Below are 18,024 nucleotides of genomic sequence, written 5' to 3'. Positions count from 1 at the left end.
ATGAGTCTGCAGTTATTTATATTACATGTTAATGATTTGGATACTTTTATTCATTCATGGATGTGGGCATCGCTGTTTCAGCTAAATTTATTGCCCATCCTTCATTGCCCTTGAGGAGGTGATGGTGGGGGGCCTTCTTGAACTGCTGCAGTTGACCGATGATGCCATTGGAAGGAGTTCTAGGATTTTGATCCAGCAAGGCAAGTCAGTCAATGTACTATTGCCAAATTTTTAGTCACAATAGACAGATTTTTAATTAGTAAAGAAACCAAGGGTTATGGGGAAAAGGCAGTAGAGTTGAGGATGATGAAATCAGCAATGAATGATGCCCTGAATGATGCAGCAAACTTCATGAGCTAAACAGCCTACTTCTGCTCTAGCATCTTATTGTCACCCAAGCAAATTACAAAGTTAAACTGTTGTCAGTCTTTGAAATACCAGCTATATGTATTACCTGAGCATCTTGTATTTGGAGTATTTGACCATCAGATAGGATATGGGTGCCATTTACCAAGGCCAGAAGGTGATCGTTCTTATACCACAAAACAGTAGGGACTGGTACTGCTTCTGATTCACATCTGAGAGTAGCTGTCTCTCCAGCACGGATTGTGATGGCCTCAGAGTAACTGTCACCATGGTGTTTAATGGAGGGAGGGACTATGGGGGTCAAAATTCAAAAGACATTGATTAGCATATCTAGGAATACTGTTCTTTCTGCTGCTGTAAATGGAGGCAATGGCTCACAATTCAAATGTAATATTCTAAATTGTTCATGGCACAAGAACTACAAAAGTCTGTCAGGTTATATTTTCAACTAATCACAATGCTTCCCAGTAAATCAATACAATATTAATTTATGATAAATTTATACACTACAATCATTAACTTATCACTCATGAACAACATTTAAAAGGTATGAGAACTGTTCAGTACTAAAATGCAGTGTTACTGTCTCTCCATACCAGCATGCTTTACGTTAAGTTTACATCACATTTGGCACGGTCAACTACGCTCACCCTCCACCACACTGGTCCACTGTTGTCCAGCTGTGTCCTTTTTTGCTCCCACTCTTTTTGATAACAGCTGGACTATTTCAAAATGATTCAACTTGCCCAGCTTTGCCAAGTTCTCCCAAATAATCACCTTTGACTACATTTTCTTTCTTATCTGAATCAACAGACATGAGGTCAGCTTCCACAAGTATGCAATTCCAGGTATACACTGAGGAGACAGAAGCCATCATTTTTGAACCCAGTCACAAGTCCAAACCCAAGTACACATTCATTTCAAGCACCTCTTTGGACACTTTCTCAGGCTGAACAAGCTATCTGCAGACTTAACATCACATTCAATCCCAAGCTGAGACTACAACTTCATATTCCTCTCCATCACAAAGATTGCCTACTCCACCTCTATCTGTATGCTCATTGGTTTGTTGAGAACATGCCTTTTATATATTTTCTCCAATATTTTCCTGACTAACATACAATGAGTGGGTTTTGATACTCACCATACACATGGAGGTGAATGTCCTTCACATCTCTCCCTGCTGCATTGGTGGCAATACAAACATAGTTGCCATTATCTTCTGTCTTTGCTCTGGGAATGTGAAGGATATGGCCAGCTGGAACAGAAATGAGATCAGGTCAGAGATTATTCGACCATAATCCAAACAAATATTTAAAATAAATATGGAGTGATTTGTTCTGTTGAGGACTGCACTACAAACAGCAGAGCAACAGACACCAAGCTGTTCTCTTTAGGTTAATCAAGAACTCTTTTAGATGGAGTTCAGCCACTACATCTTCCTTCCGTGGATCCAGCAAGTCTCATATATTCTGAGCTTCCATGAAATTCCATGCTTCAACAAATAATGTTGGAATCCTGTAGCTTTAAAATACTAATACTTAGAGGGAATATTCTTTCTGTCACCTTTTCAAGGCATGATCTTGTATTAAGGTTCCATGGATACTGATCTGTCACTGTTACTTAATCCAACCAGAATACGAAAGCATCAGGCATTAATAGGATTCAAACTTGTGAACCATGTAACCAATCCAATTCTGACTTCACCTAGATACCACACTGTGGGCCTGAATGGCCTACAGCTGGTTCTAATTAGTGGATTTGTAATCACACTTGCATTTTCCAGAATGCAAACTGCTAACAAGAATCTGGAAATTGCTTCCCTTCTTGCTAATTCCCTGACTGGAATCTGATTGAACTCCATTATCTTGGCACTAAATAAAACTTAAAAAACAATAAGGTGGGAGAAGATGAAACATGAAAGTAAGCCACCTAATAATGTCAAAAGATATTTGCAGCAGCTGTTTTTTAGCCATCTGAAAGGTAAGAGAGAGGCAAGAGTGGACACTGGACCACTGGAATATGAGGCTGGAGAAGCAGTTATGGGAAACAAAGAAACGATAGAGGAACTGAATAGATACTTTGCATTGGTTTTTACAGTGGAAGACACCAGCCACATATCAGAACTTCAAGACAGTCAGGCACGAGAGGTGAATGTAGTGGCCATTACCAGGGATAAGTTGCTGGGGAAGCTGAAAAGTCTGAAAACGGATAAATTGCCCAGACCAAATGGAGTACACCTCAGAGTTCTGAAGTAGATAGCTGAGGAGATTGTAGAGGAATTGGTGGTGATCTTTCTGGGATCACTGGAGTCAGGGAGGGTCCCAAAGGATTGGAAAATGGCTAACGGGACACCCCTCATTAAGAAGAATGGCAGTAGCCAGGAAGCTACAAGCTGGTCAGCCTGACCTCAGTCATTGGTAAGATTTTAGAGTCTATTACTAAGAATTAGATTTCAGGGTATTTGCAAGTGCATGGTAAAATAGAGTGTTGTCAGTATGGCTTCATCAAGAGGAGGTCATGCCTGATAAATCTATTGGAATTCTTTGAGAAGGTAACGAGCAAGTTAGACAAAGGAGAGTCAGTGCATGTAATCTATTTGGATTTCTAAAAGGACTTGACAACGTAGGAGGCTTCTATAGAAGATAAGAGCCCATGGTGTTAGGGGAAAGGTACCAGCATGACTAGAGAAATGGCTAAATGGCAGAAGGCAGAGAGTATGGATAAAGGAGTTTTTCAGGATGGTGGTTCATGACTAGTGGAGTTCAGCAGGGGATATTGTTGGGTCCACAACTATTCACGTTACATGCTAGCGATCTGGATGAAAGAATCGCGGGCATAATTGCTAAAATTGCAGATGCCATAAAGATCGGTGGAGGGACAGGTGGTGTTGAGGAAGTGGTAAGTTGCAGAAGGAATTGGATATGATAGGTGAGTGAGCAAAGTGGCAAATGGAATACAATGAGGAAAAGTGTGAGGTTGTATATTTTGGTACAAAGAGTAGAGGCATAGGCCATTTTCTAAAAAGGGTAAAGCTTTAGAGATCTGAAGCATAACGAACTTGGGAGTTCTAATTCACGATTCTATTAATGTTAACATTCAGCTTCACTTGGAGGTTAGGAAGGCAAATACAATATTGGCATTCATTTCAAGAGGGCTAGAAAACAAGAACAGAGAAATATCACTAAGGCTGTGCATGTCTCTGATCAGACCGCATATGGAACACTGTGAACAGTTTTGGGCCCTGTATCTAAGAAAAGCTGGGTTGGGATCTAGACAAGGTTTGCAAGAATGATCATGGGGATGAATCCTTGTCATATGGGAGCAGCTGAGGCATCTGCGAGTTTTGAAGGTTGAGGAGGGGAGATCTGATTGAAACTTACAGGACACTGACAGGCTTGCATGTATATTAGATGTTTCTACGATTAGAAGAGAGTGGGACCAGGGATAAGTCCTCAGAGTGATGGGACGATCCTTCAGAATGGAGATGAGGAGGCATTTCTTCCGCCAGAGGGTGGTGACTCTATGGTACTCACTACCATAGAGTGCTGTGGATTAAGTAAATTTAAGACAGAGGTAGATAGGTTCATGATGAGTAAGGGGATCAAAGATTACAAAGAGAAGGCAGGAGAATGGGATTGAGAATCATATCAGCCCTGATTGAATGGCAGAGCAAATGCGATGGGCTAAATGGCTTTATTCTGCTCCTATATCTTGTGGTCCTATGGTCACAAACTGGAAACTGCATGAGTCACTTTGCTGGTCTACATGGTTAAAAATGTCCAGTGCATTCACTCACTGAAGGATGGGGTAAGTTCTTATTTTGAATACACTGCAGGCTTCAATCTAATCCAAGGGTGAATGAGCAAAGATTATATTTGTTATGATTTAAAACATCTTTAAGTGTAACAGCTTCAGGGTCTTTCATATATCATGAATGGCAATGGAGGACTCTGGATGATGCCATCACTGGAGAAGTCAAAGGTGGTTTTGCATTTCGATCTCACATTTTCCTAGTCAACTTCTCACCTGGGAGGATCAGCATGTCGGGGTGGGATTGCAGCAACTGTCCATTTTTGTACCATTTGATGTCTGTAGAAGGTACTGCTCGGGATTCACATGTTAACCAAATGGGATTATCCATCACGACACTGACATTTTCTGGCGTGGGGCCCAAAAGCATGGGAGGCACTGTACAAAGAAAAAAGCAGAACCAGATGTAAATTGATGCTGATTGATCTCTGTTCAAAATCTCAGCACTAAAACTAAGCTGCAATGTCAAATATTTTGTAACTTTAGGATTTCTTCCTTCACCTTCCGGATAGATTTGTTCAGTAACATAAACATTAACGTAAAATTAGAATTCTGTATTTTAATTTTCTTTCTTTAATGTCGACCTTTTTTTCAGAAAGGCAGCAACAGACTAAGTTTGGAAGAGGCAGTGCAATCAACGTTGATCTATGTACGTAAAGATACAGAAACACATTTGAAGGAACAAGAAGGGAATGCTTAAAAGGGGGTATCCCTGAGTTGTATTATGAGAAAGAAATAATAAGAAACTGTTGGCGAGTAGAAACTAGAAAGGAGGATGGCTGAAAGTGATAAAAGATATCCAGCAAATGAATTTGCTTTCCATGTAACAGGAGAACTGATCCATTCTGCTCCAAACACTTGGGTCCACTCTATTGCAGTGGGAAGCTCTGACTAAGTCAGAGAATCTAATTAAGTACAATTACAATAAATCCACACATGAACTGTTCTATTTTGACATTTTGGCATGATCTGTTCTCTACGCTTCAATGAAATGGCTTGAAGCATTTTCTATGTTAAAGACACTACATTACTTCAAGTATTTAGTGTCGTAATGAAGTACAAGACGTATATTGGGTCCTTAAAATGCAGCAGAGGTCATTACCTTGAACATGAAGGTTGAAAAGCTTCTCTGTGCTTCCTGCTGGATTTTCTGCTAGACAAACATAGCCAGCTGCATCAGATGTCTGCACCATGTGAATCTACAGGGAAAGGACAACAAGCAGCACATGACTGAGGTTCAATCTGAAGCCTGACACAATGCAAAATAGGGACTGAGTTTCTGCACAGCTGGAGTATAGTCTAAAGATCTGATTCAAACAGGGGTAATCTGATACATTGTTGTCCAATTACCATTGAGCTCTCACCTGCAGAAGGCTGCCATTATCCAGAAGTTGGTGTCTATAGTCTGTTGCAATGGGTAGGCTGTCTCTGAGCCAAGATATGGAAGGTGAAGGATTCCCTGAAGCTTCACAATGCAGTTGAACTGTTTTGTTAACAGTTGATACCAACTCTTCCCCAAAATCTGCACCTTCTGAATGAATAAATGGAGGGACTATAAAAAGACAAATAAGAATGAACGTATGCAAAGGGATCCCAACTGTTCACATTTTATATAAATGATTTGTATAAAGAGGTGGAAGGTATGGTTGCCAAATTTGCTGATGACACGAAAGCTAGTTGCGAGGAGGACATAATGAGGCTACAAAGGGATATAGAAAGGTTAACTATAAACGATTATAGAAAGGTTACATGAGTAGGTAAATATCTGGCAAATAGAGTATAATGCAGGGAAATATGAAATTGTCCATTTTGGCAGGATTCAAAATCAGATTGTCAAATGATGAGAGGTTTCAAGACTTTGAGATGCAGAAAGATCTGGGTGTCCCAGTGCACAAATCACAAAAAGACCAATACACAGATGTAAGACATTACGAAAGTTAACAGACTATCATCATTTATTGTGAGGGCAATCGAACAGAAAAATGGGAAGATTACATTTCTGTTATACAGGGCACTGGTGAGGCCACATCAGAGTACTGTTTATAGTACTGCTCACTTTATTTAAGAAAGGATATAAATTGCATGAAGTTATTCTGAGAATGTGCACCGACTTATATCTGAAAATAACGTGTTTTATGAGGAATGGTTGGACAGCTTAGGCTTGCATCTACTGGAGTTCAGGAGAATAAGAGGTGACTTGATTGAAACAAATAAGAACCTGAGATGCCTTGATAGGGTAGATGTAGACAGACTGTTTATTCTTTTTGGAGACTCGACTGTTCAGGCTCACTGTTTAAAAATAAAGGATCACTCATTTAAAACAGAAATGAAGTGAATGTCTTTCTCAAACAGTGTCATGATGTTTGCAACTCTCTTCCTGTAAACGCTGAGAAAGCAGAGTTTTGAACATTAAGGCAATGGTGGATCAATTCTCAGTGAATGAAGGGTTCAAAAGTTAGCGTGCCAGGTGGAAATGTAGATGTGCACTTGCAATCAGATCTGTAAGTTTCTTACTAAATTACGAGGCAGGCCTGATGGGTGAATGGCCTACTCCTGTTTTTTGTTCATATGTTCACAAACTCATGATTTCTGCACCACAGACAAAGTAACATCAGCAAAAGGAACAGATATGAAGTGCTTTCCTGGTCTGCTAGCTCAATTGAAACACCTTGACTTCATTTTAAAGCACAAAAGTATAAGGCAGCAGAATTGAAACCAAGGAAAACTTCTGCTATATCTACATTAAAAATAATCATGCAAAAAGTAGTTCCTTACAAATGGTTAAAGTCAGGTATGCATTGCCTCAGGATATGATGGAGACTGGTTGAATAGAAGTACTTAAAGGGAATAAGATGATTATTTGAAAAGGAACAATGTGGATAGTTACATGGTAGATGTGAGGGGATGGCACTAAGTGAATTTTTTATTCAGAGGGCCAGAACCAACATGATGGGCTGAAGAGTGACTTTCTGCGCTTTAACAATTCTGTGATTCTATGAAATAAATGAAGTTACATGGGGCAAGAATCTGAAGATAGTGGGCTTGTGGGGACAGAAGGTCAGAAGGAAAATTGAAGACACACCTATCTGGGTTATGTGATTAGGTCTTGGATTAAACAGTCAAGTTTTTGACTCAAAGATGAGTCTACTGTTACAGCTGCCCTGCGGACGAGGATAAAAGTGAAATGCTGGAAATCTGAAACAAAAGCAGAAATCATTCAAGAACCTCAGCAGGTCTGGCAGCAGCTGTGAAGAGAAAGCAGAGTTAATGTTTTGAGTCCAGTGGCCCTTCTTCAGCTTGGATTTGAAACATTAACTTTGCTTTCTCTCCACATGCTGCCAGACCTGCTGAGTTTCTCCAGACACTTATGGCTTTGTTTCCTGCAGACTACGACTGTTCTATGTATTGAGGAATTAATTATACTTGCTGCTTGATTTGGGACTGTTTCACTTGCCGTGGTTTCGGTTTTGCTTATACACTGAAGATTTTTGGAATTTGTTACCAGTACTATTTCCAAGAGAATGCAGTGTTGTGACAAAAGAATCAGTTTAAAAACTAAGTTGAGAAAACAAGGAGGTACATGAAAATGAGACAGAAGCACTCTGGGCAACAAATCAGGAAATACAGAAGCCTTCTGGTGCATGCTGTTGGCTACTTCTGACATACCTAGTTCTTTAATTATCATATTTAGTGATGACTTAGTGGTATTTTTCCACTTATTTAGGTTTATTGATCTTGGTCTCCTGCCATATTTTACATAATTGTCTTCAACCTCTTGAGGTCAGTAGACGTGATCGCCATAGCTGCTCTTATTGGCTATTGGAGCTCTCACAGAAAGTTTGTTTTTCAAAATTTGATATTGTTCAAAAAGGGGAATCGTGCACTTCTTAAACAAGACTCTCAGTGCTGTGCATCTAGTGCCTTGATGGGGTAGTGACTAATCCACAAGTACTCAGAACAAGTAATAAAGAAAGGTCTTTATTCCCACTGACTGAGAGCAATCCTAAGCTTGTCTCTCACAAAATGAAAAGAATGTTAAATATACATTCTGTCCGATGTATTCAACGGACAGTAGACGTAGGCATGCTGTGAATGCAGTCTTCAAACAATGCCACCATTTTTCTGCAAGAAAGTTAGGTTAAAATTACTATTGGTGACTCCAGTAACTTTGTACTCTCTCTCTGTTTGCAATCTTTTTGATGCAAAGGCTTTCAGAACCACAAGCTAACCATAAAGTTTTAGTGACCTCATCCTTAGACTTATCCACTTTTCTAATCTTACTTTATAGTCTGCTTTGTATTTGGGTGTGGTCTGTGATAGCTAACATGAGTGAAATGAATTATTGATCACTGATGTGCTTGAAAGATGAAAATAATATGTATCCATTTAAAACTCGCATTACCCCAGATCTCTGCTACTTTTTCCATAATGCTGTCCTGTGATGCATGTCCCAAATGCAACAAATATGCAGAGAAGTTTAACGGTTCTGCGATTGTGACCTGACCCAGGTGAAAATGATGTAAGGATACAGCTATCTTACACAGCATTTGTAAACCTCATAGATTGAAACAGAGCTGAATCCCAAGAAGTAGTAGGAACTGCTGATGCTGGAGAATATAAGATAACATGGTGTGAAGCTGGTTGAACACAGCAGGCCAAACAGCATCAGAGGAGCAAGAAAATTCTGAAGAAGGGTCTCCACCTGAAACGTCAACTTTCCTGCTCCTCTGATGCTGCTTGGCCTGCTGTGTTCATCCAGCTTCACACCATGTTATCACTAATCCCAAGAACATTACTCCTCCTGTATCAGTGATAATGGGAACTGCAGATGCTGTAGAATCCAAGATAACAAAGTATGGAGCTGGATGAACACAGCAGGCCAAGCAGCATCTCAGGAGCACAAAAGCTGACGTTTCGGGCCTAGACCGAAGGGTTCATCTACTGTGTTCATCCAGCTCCACACTTTGTTATCTAACATTACTCCTCTTCCCTGGCTTTAACCTGCTCTCTAGAAATTAGCATGCGAAGTATTTTTAAAATGCTCCAAATACATAGTGGAAAGAGAAGAGGGTCAATAAACCACTTTAAACTTGAAAACAAGTGAAGAAAATGTTAAATGCTAAATTATAAATTATGTTGTGTAATATATTGACTGGAAATGCTATAACTCTAGTACGTTGGATGGATCAGTTTTTGTCCAATGTGTACAGGAGGGTTTCCTGACAGTATGTCAAAGAGCCGACAAGAGGGGAGGCCACACTGGATCTGGTACTTGGTAATGAACCAGGCCAGGTGTTTAATTTAGTGGTAGGTGAGCACTTTGGAGAGAGTGACCATAATTCGGTTATGTTTACTTCAGCGATGGAAAGGGATAGGAACATGCCACAGGGCAAGAGTTATAGATGGGGGAAGGGCAATTATAATGCGATTAGGCAAGACTTAGTAGGCATAGAATGGGTTAGCAAAATGCAGGGGATGGGGACAAACAAAATGTGGAGCTGGTTTAAGGAACAGATATTGCATGTCCTTGATAGGTATGTCCCTGTTAGGCAGGGAGGAAGTGATAAGGTAAGGGAACCGTGGTTTACTAAAGAAATTATATCTCTTGTTAAGCAGAAGAGGGAGGCTTATGTGACGATGAAACGAGATGGTTCAGATGAGGCGATGGAGAGTTACAGATTAGCTGGGAAGGATTTTAAGAGAGAGTTAAGAAGAGCAAGGAGGGGACATGAGCAGACACTAGCAGGTAGAATAAAGGAGAACCCTAAAGCTTTCTATAGGTATGTGAGGAATAAGAGGATGACTAGGGTTGGAATAGGGCCAGTCAAAGACAGAAGTGGGAAGTTGTGTGTGGACCCTGTGGAGATTGGAGAGGTGCTAAATGATTATTTCTCATCTGTTTTCACTGAAGAACAGGAGAATATTGTAGAGAAGATGACTGAGTTACAGGCTACTAGAATTGAAAGGATTAAGTTTAGTAAGGAGGAGGTGTTATCAATTCTAAAAGGTGTGAAGGTAGATAAATCCCCTGGGCCAGATGGGATTTTTCCGAGGATTGTCTGGGAAGCTAGGGAGGAGGTGGCGGAGACTTTGGCCTTGATCTTTGAGTCCTCATTGTCTATAGGTTGAGCACCAGAGGACTGGAGGATTGCAAATGTTCTGCCCTTGTTCAAGAAGGGCAGTAGGGATGACCCAGGTAATTATAGACCTGTGAGCCTTACGTCTGTTGTAGGAAATGTTTTGGAAAAGATTATAAGAGAGAGGATTTATAATCATCGAGCAAGCAACAATTTTATTGGAGATAGTCAGCATGGATTCGTGTCTCACAAACCTCATTGAGTTTTCTGAGAGGGTGACCAAGCATGTGGATGAGGGAAGGGCAGTTGGCGTGGTGTACATGGACTTCAGTAAAGCCTTTGATAAGGTTCCACATGGTAGGCCGTTGGAGAAAATACAGAGGCACGGGATTGAGGGAGATTTAGCAAATTGGATTAGAAACCGGCTTTCTGTAAGAAGGCAACGAGTGGTGATTGATGGAAAATATTCAGTCTGGAGTTGGGTCACTAGTGGTGTGACTCAAGGATCTGTTTTGGGACCGCTGCTGTTTGTCATTTTTATAAATGACTTGGACGCAGGCATAAGTGGTTGGGTTAGTAAGTTTGCAGATGACACTAAAGTCGGTGGAGTGGTGGACAGTGTGGAAGAATGTTTCAGGTTGCAGGGAGACTTGGATAAACTGCAGAACTCGGCTGAAAGGTGGCAAATGGAGTTTAATACGGATAAATGTGAGGTGATGCACTTTGCGAGGAATAATAGGAAGGCAGAATACTGGGTCAATGGAAAGATTCTTGGTCGTGTGGATGTGCAGAGATATCTTGGTGTCCATGTACATAGATTCCTGAAAGTTGCCGCCCAGGTTGATAGTGCTGTTAAGAAGGCTTATGGTGTGTTAGGTTTTATTGGTAGAGGGATTGAGTTCCGGAGCCTGATGTCATGCTGCAACTGTACAAAACGCTAGTGCGGCTTCATTTGGAATATTGCGTGCAGTTCTGGTCGCCCCATTACAGGAAGGATGTGGAAGCATTGGAAAAGGCGCAGAGGAGATTTGCCAGGATATTGCCTGGTCTGGAGCGCAGGCCATATGAAGAAAGGCTGAGGGTCTTGGTTCTGTTCTCATTGGAGAGAAGGAGGCTAAGAGGGGATTTAATAGAGACATACAAGATGATCAGAGGATTAGATAGGGTGGACAGTGAGAGTCTTTTTCCGAGAATGGTGACTTCAGCTTGTACAAGGAGGCATAGCTACAAATTGAGGGGTGATAGATTTAAGACAGATGTCAGAGGCAGGTTCTTTACTCAAAGAGTGGTAAGGGTGTGGAATGCCCTGCCTGCCACTGTAGTTAACTCAGCCACATTAAGGGCATTTAAACAGCCCTTGGATAAGCATATGGATGATGATGGGATAGCGTAGGGGGAGGGGCTTAGATTAGTTCACAGGTCGGTGCAACATTGAGGGCCGAAGGGCTTGTTCTGCACTGTATTGTTCTATGTTCTATATTACACAAATAGGAACTTCACATAAAGAAAGATAGGAATCTTTAAGCAATGCTCTATCGCAAACCATAATCAAAGGAGGGAAAACGTACAGAAAGGAAACAGAGCTCAAAGTGGACAATACCTCCTGGTTAAGTTATCAAGTACAATGAAAGCAGTCTAAGACCATATCACTGAATTATTGAAAACACAATCCCAAAGCCTTCTGCTCACAAGGATAATTGTCTGACAGTTGTACATAGTTACTCACTCAGGACGACAAGCTCATAGTGCAGTTGGTCCTCTCCAACCTCATTGACAGCTCGGCATGTATATCTCCCGGCATCATCAGCTCGCACTCTTGGGATCTGCAGGATATGGCTCCCTATTAAGAAACATTCACAATTTGGTTTAATTTATTCAAGACGTTCTTTTCAACTTAAAAACCGTAATTGACTAAAAGTAATGTATGGGGGAAAATAAATTGTTATCAGGGGAACCCCTTGTCGTTCCTTACGCACCTCTGGAGACTTAGGTTTTATAGGCTAAGCTTTGCTAAGGACAATATGTTGAAGGTCAATTATTGTGTTGACATGTTTTCACAGAATCCCTACAGTATGGAAACAGGTCATTCACCCTAGCAAGTCCACAACACTCCTCCGAACAGCATCCCACCCAGACTGACCTCCTTACCCTGTCCTTGTAATCCTGTGTTTCCCATGGTTAACCCACCTAGCCTGAACATCCCCGGACACTATGGGCAATTTAGCATGGACAATGCACCTAACCTGCACATCTTTGAACTGTGGAGGAAACTGGAGCTCCCAGAGGAAACCACACAGACACAGGGAGAATGTGCAAACTCCACAAAGCCATTTGCCCGAGACTAGAATTGAATGTGGGTTCCTGGTGTTTTGAGGCAACAGTACCACCATTTCTTTCCCATTAACAAATTCAGTATAATATGGAGGCAACGTTCATTAATGGAACATCCACACCACAACTGGTGGGCTTCAGACATTTAAAGGTTATTCGGAGAGGTAAGATATCCTTCTAGAGAAGTTGTGTCCTTTAGGATTTTAAAAAGTAAGCATAAATATGTGTAAAAGTGGAATTGATCGAGTTGTCAAGCTGACAAGACCATAAAATTCCAATTCTTGTTCAACTTAAGACAAGACACAAAATTAGTTAACAGTGCACATCAATCCTTTGGTCTCCCTGGCCTGCAGAGTGGACACAGCAGGCTGCTGTGTTTATCAGCAGAGCTGGTTGGCTATAGTGGAACAGTGGTACAGTGTAATCCAATACACATAGCACAACATTGTGTTACATGAAAATCATGATTACTCTTGTATGTGAAGAATATCACACTTTCCCTGTTAGTCTTTCTTCTTTCAAGAAGATAATCTAAGAGTAACTGCTTCTTAGTTCTCATCAACTTGGTGTTATGATTTAAGCTTTTTAAAAAGAATCATTATTTCTTCAGTAGGTGGGTCTCTTGATTCTAGATCAAAATGCTGGAACTCCCTCCTTAACTGCATTGTGGGTGTACCTTCACCAAATGGATAGTGGCAGCTCAAGAAGGCAGCTCACCAACAGCTTTGCTAGGACAACTAGGGATGGGCAATAAATGCTGGCTCAGTCAGTGACTCTTGCATCTTGTGACAGAATTTTAAAATATGCTATATCAGGCACCTCTTAATTGGCGCATTCTCCAAGAGAGCTGCCACTGTAAACTCTAATTTGCACAGCTCAAGGCTAATAGTAATCCTATTTTACAGTAACTGCCTTGAAATTCAGAAAAGATCCTCATTATATGACTGTCAATTCAGAGACGGAAAATTTCCCACTCAGGATTTGACTAAGTGAAGAAAAAACATATGTAAATGAGCAGCTTACAATACCAAAAGCATAGGTTGTGCAATATGACTAAGAATTTATAATAGATTAATGTAGCTTATTCCCAAAACTCCTTCTGTTAAACTCCTGACATGATGCAGTCTGTAGCCTAACACATAAGCCACATTCTTAAGCAGCTCTTTTGTGTGTATGTGTGTGTGTTTGCACACTTGTGTCTGTGTGCACATCAGTGTGTTAAGTGTGTCGGTATGTGCAGCCCAGGAGGTTCATATTCCACAGCTAACCACTCAATGGTCCTCTGGTGTTATGCATTCAACTGCTTTGAAGGAGGATGGTAAACTTAATTTTTAACAGTATTAACAGCTTAATAGATAAATAGTATGAGTGCTCTACTTAGTCATATCCCCATCTGCCGTTCTGCTACCTAAAACTCAGATATTATGCTGCATGACAATAACATAGCCTGTCAGCTTCACTGAAATTAAAATGCCTTATAATAGAGGCTGGTTAATTAGTGTGGCAGGAAATGGATAGTGCTAGCTGTGCTGCAGAAGGCAGGGTGTTCAAAGAACATTTTGGATTTCAACAAGGTAAGTGCTCCTCACTTTCTCAAACCGATATTACGGACTTACCATACACTCCAAACTTTAGACACAAATTCTATTTTTGGCAAACAATGCAAAACTTCACAGTCGCCCAACATTTGTTACTACAATCAGTATCAACCAGTTCAGCCATTTGAGTCAGCTACACAATAAAGCATGGAGTCATACAGTCACACAGTACGGAAACAGACCCTTCAGTCCAACTCATCCACGCTGACCAAGTTTCCCAAATTAAACTAGTGCCACTAGCCAGCATTTGGCCAATATCGACTAAACCTTTCCTATTTCTGTACTTATCCAAATGACTTTTTAATGTTGCATCTACCGCTTGCTTTGGCATATTAACCACACTTTGTCTGAAAATGTTGCTCCTCAGGTCCATTAAAAATATGACCCTTAAAAATATCTACCTGTGATGCAACTTTCAAAGAATTATATACCTGAACCCATAGGTCTCTCTGTTCAACAACACTACTCAAAACCTAATATTAACTGTATCAGACTGCCCTTGTTTGTTTTACCAAAATTCAATACCTCGTATTTATTCAAATTAAACTCCATCTGCCACTCCTCATTGGGCCCCATTGGCCCAATTGATCAAGATTCCTTTTTAATCTTAGATAACTTTCTTCACCATCCACTATACGACCAACATGGGTGTCATCCACAAACTTACTAATGATACCTCCCAAATTCTCATCCAAATCATTTACATAAACGACAAACAAAAGTCGACCTAGCAGGAACACCACTGGTCACAGGCCTCCAGTTCGAGAAACAACACTCGCCCACTATCATCTGTCTCCTACCATCAAGCCAATTTTGTATCCAGTTGGCAAGCTCTTCCTGAATCCTATGTGATCTAACATTAGTCTACCACACGGAATCTTGTCAAAGGCTTTAAAGTCCATGTAGAAAGCGTCTACTACTCTGTTCTCGTCAATCTTTTTGGTTATGTATGCAAAAAACTCAAGTTTGTGAGATACAGTTTCCCATACACAATGCCATGCTGACTATTGTTAATCAATTGTTGCCTCTTTTTTAAGTACCTAACCTCTACACTGTTAATCCATTCCCACTACGAATTCCACTGAAACTTCCCAAATTTATTCCATTTGGGTTTCATGTAACCAGGTAAAAGAGGAGATTTTTATCTGATCAACCTGAGGGCATCCCCTGCTGGCCTCTTACGTGCCCTGGGCCTGTTTATTGTTAACTGCCAAACCAATATCGATTGCCTTGATTTCTCCACCTCCCCCACCAACTCCAACCTCTCCCCCTCAGAGGCTGTGTTTGCACACTTGTGTCTGTGTGCACATCAGTATGTCAAGTGTTGGTACGTGCAGCCCAGGAGGTTCATATTCCACAGCTAACCACTCAATGGTCCTCTGGTGTTATGCATTCAATTGCTCTGAAGGAGGATGGTAAACTTAATTTTTAACAGTATTAACAGCTTAATAGATAATAGTATGAGTGCTCTACTTAGTCATATCCCCATCTGTTGTTCTGCTACCTAAAACTCAGATATTATGCTGCATGACAATAACATAGCCTGTCAGATTCACTGAAATTAAAATGCCTTATAATAAAGACTCCACTTTCCGGCCCTCAGTTTCTCCCTCTCCGACGACCCATCCAGCGCAACCCCCACTAATACCCTCCTCTGCCTTGCCGAACTAGTCCTCACCCTCAATAACTTTTCCTTCAATTCTTCTTACTTTCTCCAAATCCAGAGGGTTGCCATGGGCGCTTGCATGTGCCCCAGCTATGCATGCCTGTTTGTAGGTTATGTCGAACAGTCACTCTTCAGTATGTACTCCGGTGCCGTTTCCCAACTCTTCTGCTGTTACATCGATGACTGCATCGGTGCTGCATCCTGCAACCAAGCTGAACTGGAGTAGTTCATCGACTTCGTTAACAACTTCCACTCCACCCTCAAAACACTTGGTCTATCTCAGACACCTCCTTCACCTTTCTTGACCTCTCTGTTTCCATTTCAGGCAAGTTTACAGACTGACATTTCAGACGTCTGACGAGCAGACGTTCCACTCTCAAGCAACCCGGATGTCCGCCTTTTTCAAACAACAGACTTTTCCCCTCCTCTGTCATCCAGACAGCCCTCCACCCTGCCTCCTCCATTCCCTGCTCCACAGCTCTTAACCAACCCCCCTCGAAACATAATAGATAGGGTCTCCCTTGTCCTCACTTTCCACCCCACCAACCTCTGCATCCAACATATCATCCTCAAAAACTTCTGCCAACTCCAATTAGACCCTACCACCCAGAACATATTCCACTCCCCCCCACCTTTGCCTTCTGCAAGGGCCCCTCCGTTCGTCACGTCTTAGTCCGTGTCACACACCCCACCAAGCTTCCAACCTGCCCAGTACCTTCCCTAGTAACCATAAAAGATGCAATACCTGTCCACACCCTACCTCCCTCACCTCCAGTCAAGGCCATAAATAGCCCTTCCAAATGACACAAAGCTTCACCTGTATCTCCTCCAACCTAGTCTATTACATCTGGTGCTCCCGATGTGGATTTCTCTACGTCAGTGAAACCAAACGTAGACTTCATGACCATTTTGCTAAGCATCTTCACCTGGCCCGCAATGGCCAAATTAACCTCTGGGTCACCGCCCATTTCAATTCACCGCCCGACTCCCCCTCTGACATGTCCGTCCTCGTCCTTCTCCAGGTCGCAGTGACTCGCAATGCAATTCTGAAGAACAACACCTTATCTTCCGCCTGGGCACTCTCCAGCCAGGAGGACTCAACATTGAGTTCTCCAATTTCAAATAACCATACGACCCATCCTCCAGTTCCCCTTCCAGCCCCACCTCCTTTCTTCCTTCCACCTTCTGACCCTCCCTTTCAACCATCAACCGATTCATCCCTCCCATCAACCCACCAGGTCATACCTTCTATCAGTGTCCACCTATCACTGCCATTCCACCTCCATCTCCACTAACACCCCCAACCCCCGACCCTCCTTATCTGCAGCTCCACACACCCACACATCCAGTCTTGAAGAAGGGTTATACCCGAAATGTTGACTGCTCATTTCCTCCAGATGCTGCCTGGCTTGCTGTGTTCTTCCAGCCTCCTGTTTGTCTACCTTGGATTCCAGCATCTGCAGTTTTTTTTAATGCCTTAAAATAAGCCCCTGAGCAATGAAGAACATAGTTCTAATGCTTAACGCAAGTCCATTTCAATTATTTCGTAAATAAGCTTTGCCACCTCCGACAACATTTTCAAATATTTTAAGGCAATATTTACACCCAGAATGGACAGTAATATTTTCTGTGTTGCAACTATGCCATTTCCATATGTATGGATGTGCACTCTAAAGCAAATTGGCACGTATCCTTTCACGGTGGTAAATGAGAAAATCTACCAATGTACATAAAAATGAAATGAGCAACACTAAGATAACAAGGTGTGGAGCTCGGTGAACATAGTAGGCCAAGCAGATCATAGGAGCAGGAAAGCTGACGTTTCGGGCCTAGGCCCTTCTTCAGAAATGGGGGAGGGGGAGGAGAATTTCTGAAATAAATAGGGAGAAAGGGGGAGGAGGATAGAAGATGGATAGAGGAGAAGATAGGTGGAGAGGAGACAGACCAGTCAAAGAGGCGGGGATGGAGCCGGTAAAGGTGAGTGTAGGTGGGGAGGTACGGAGGCGATAGGTCAGTCCAGGGAGGACGGACAGATCAAGTGGGCGGGATGAGGTTAGTAGGTAAGAGATGGGTGTGGGGCTTGAGGTGGGAGGAGGGGATAGGTGGAAGGACAAGTTAGGGAGGCGGGGACCAGCTGGCCTGGTTTTCGGATGCGGAATGGGCAGGGGAGATT

General features: G+C 41.9%; 1 protein-coding gene across 1 annotated transcript in view; it reads right to left on the bottom strand.

Annotated features, from left to right (window-relative positions):
• LOC125465267 (hemicentin-1-like) overlaps positions 1 to 18,024 on the bottom strand; it is a 434,244-nt gene that overhangs the window by 112,411 nt on the left and 303,809 nt on the right. Inside the window, exons 55-60 of the mRNA XM_048558547.2 lie at positions 11,983 to 12,096; positions 5,544 to 5,731; positions 5,282 to 5,378; positions 4,396 to 4,557; positions 1,511 to 1,624; positions 455 to 657 (exon numbers count right to left, since the gene is read on the bottom strand). Coding sequence (XP_048414504.2) covers positions 455 to 657; positions 1,511 to 1,624; positions 4,396 to 4,557; positions 5,282 to 5,378; positions 5,544 to 5,731; positions 11,983 to 12,096 — 878 coding nt within the window. The remainder of the gene's footprint in view (positions 1 to 454; positions 658 to 1,510; positions 1,625 to 4,395; positions 4,558 to 5,281; positions 5,379 to 5,543; positions 5,732 to 11,982; positions 12,097 to 18,024) is intronic.

Source organism: Stegostoma tigrinum, chromosome 29, assembly GCF_030684315.1.
Source record: "Stegostoma tigrinum isolate sSteTig4 chromosome 29, sSteTig4.hap1, whole genome shotgun sequence".
In the NCBI taxonomy this organism is placed as follows: Eukaryota; Metazoa; Chordata; class Chondrichthyes; order Orectolobiformes; family Stegostomatidae; genus Stegostoma; species Stegostoma tigrinum.
This window is presented reverse-complemented; position numbering and strand designations above follow the sequence as displayed.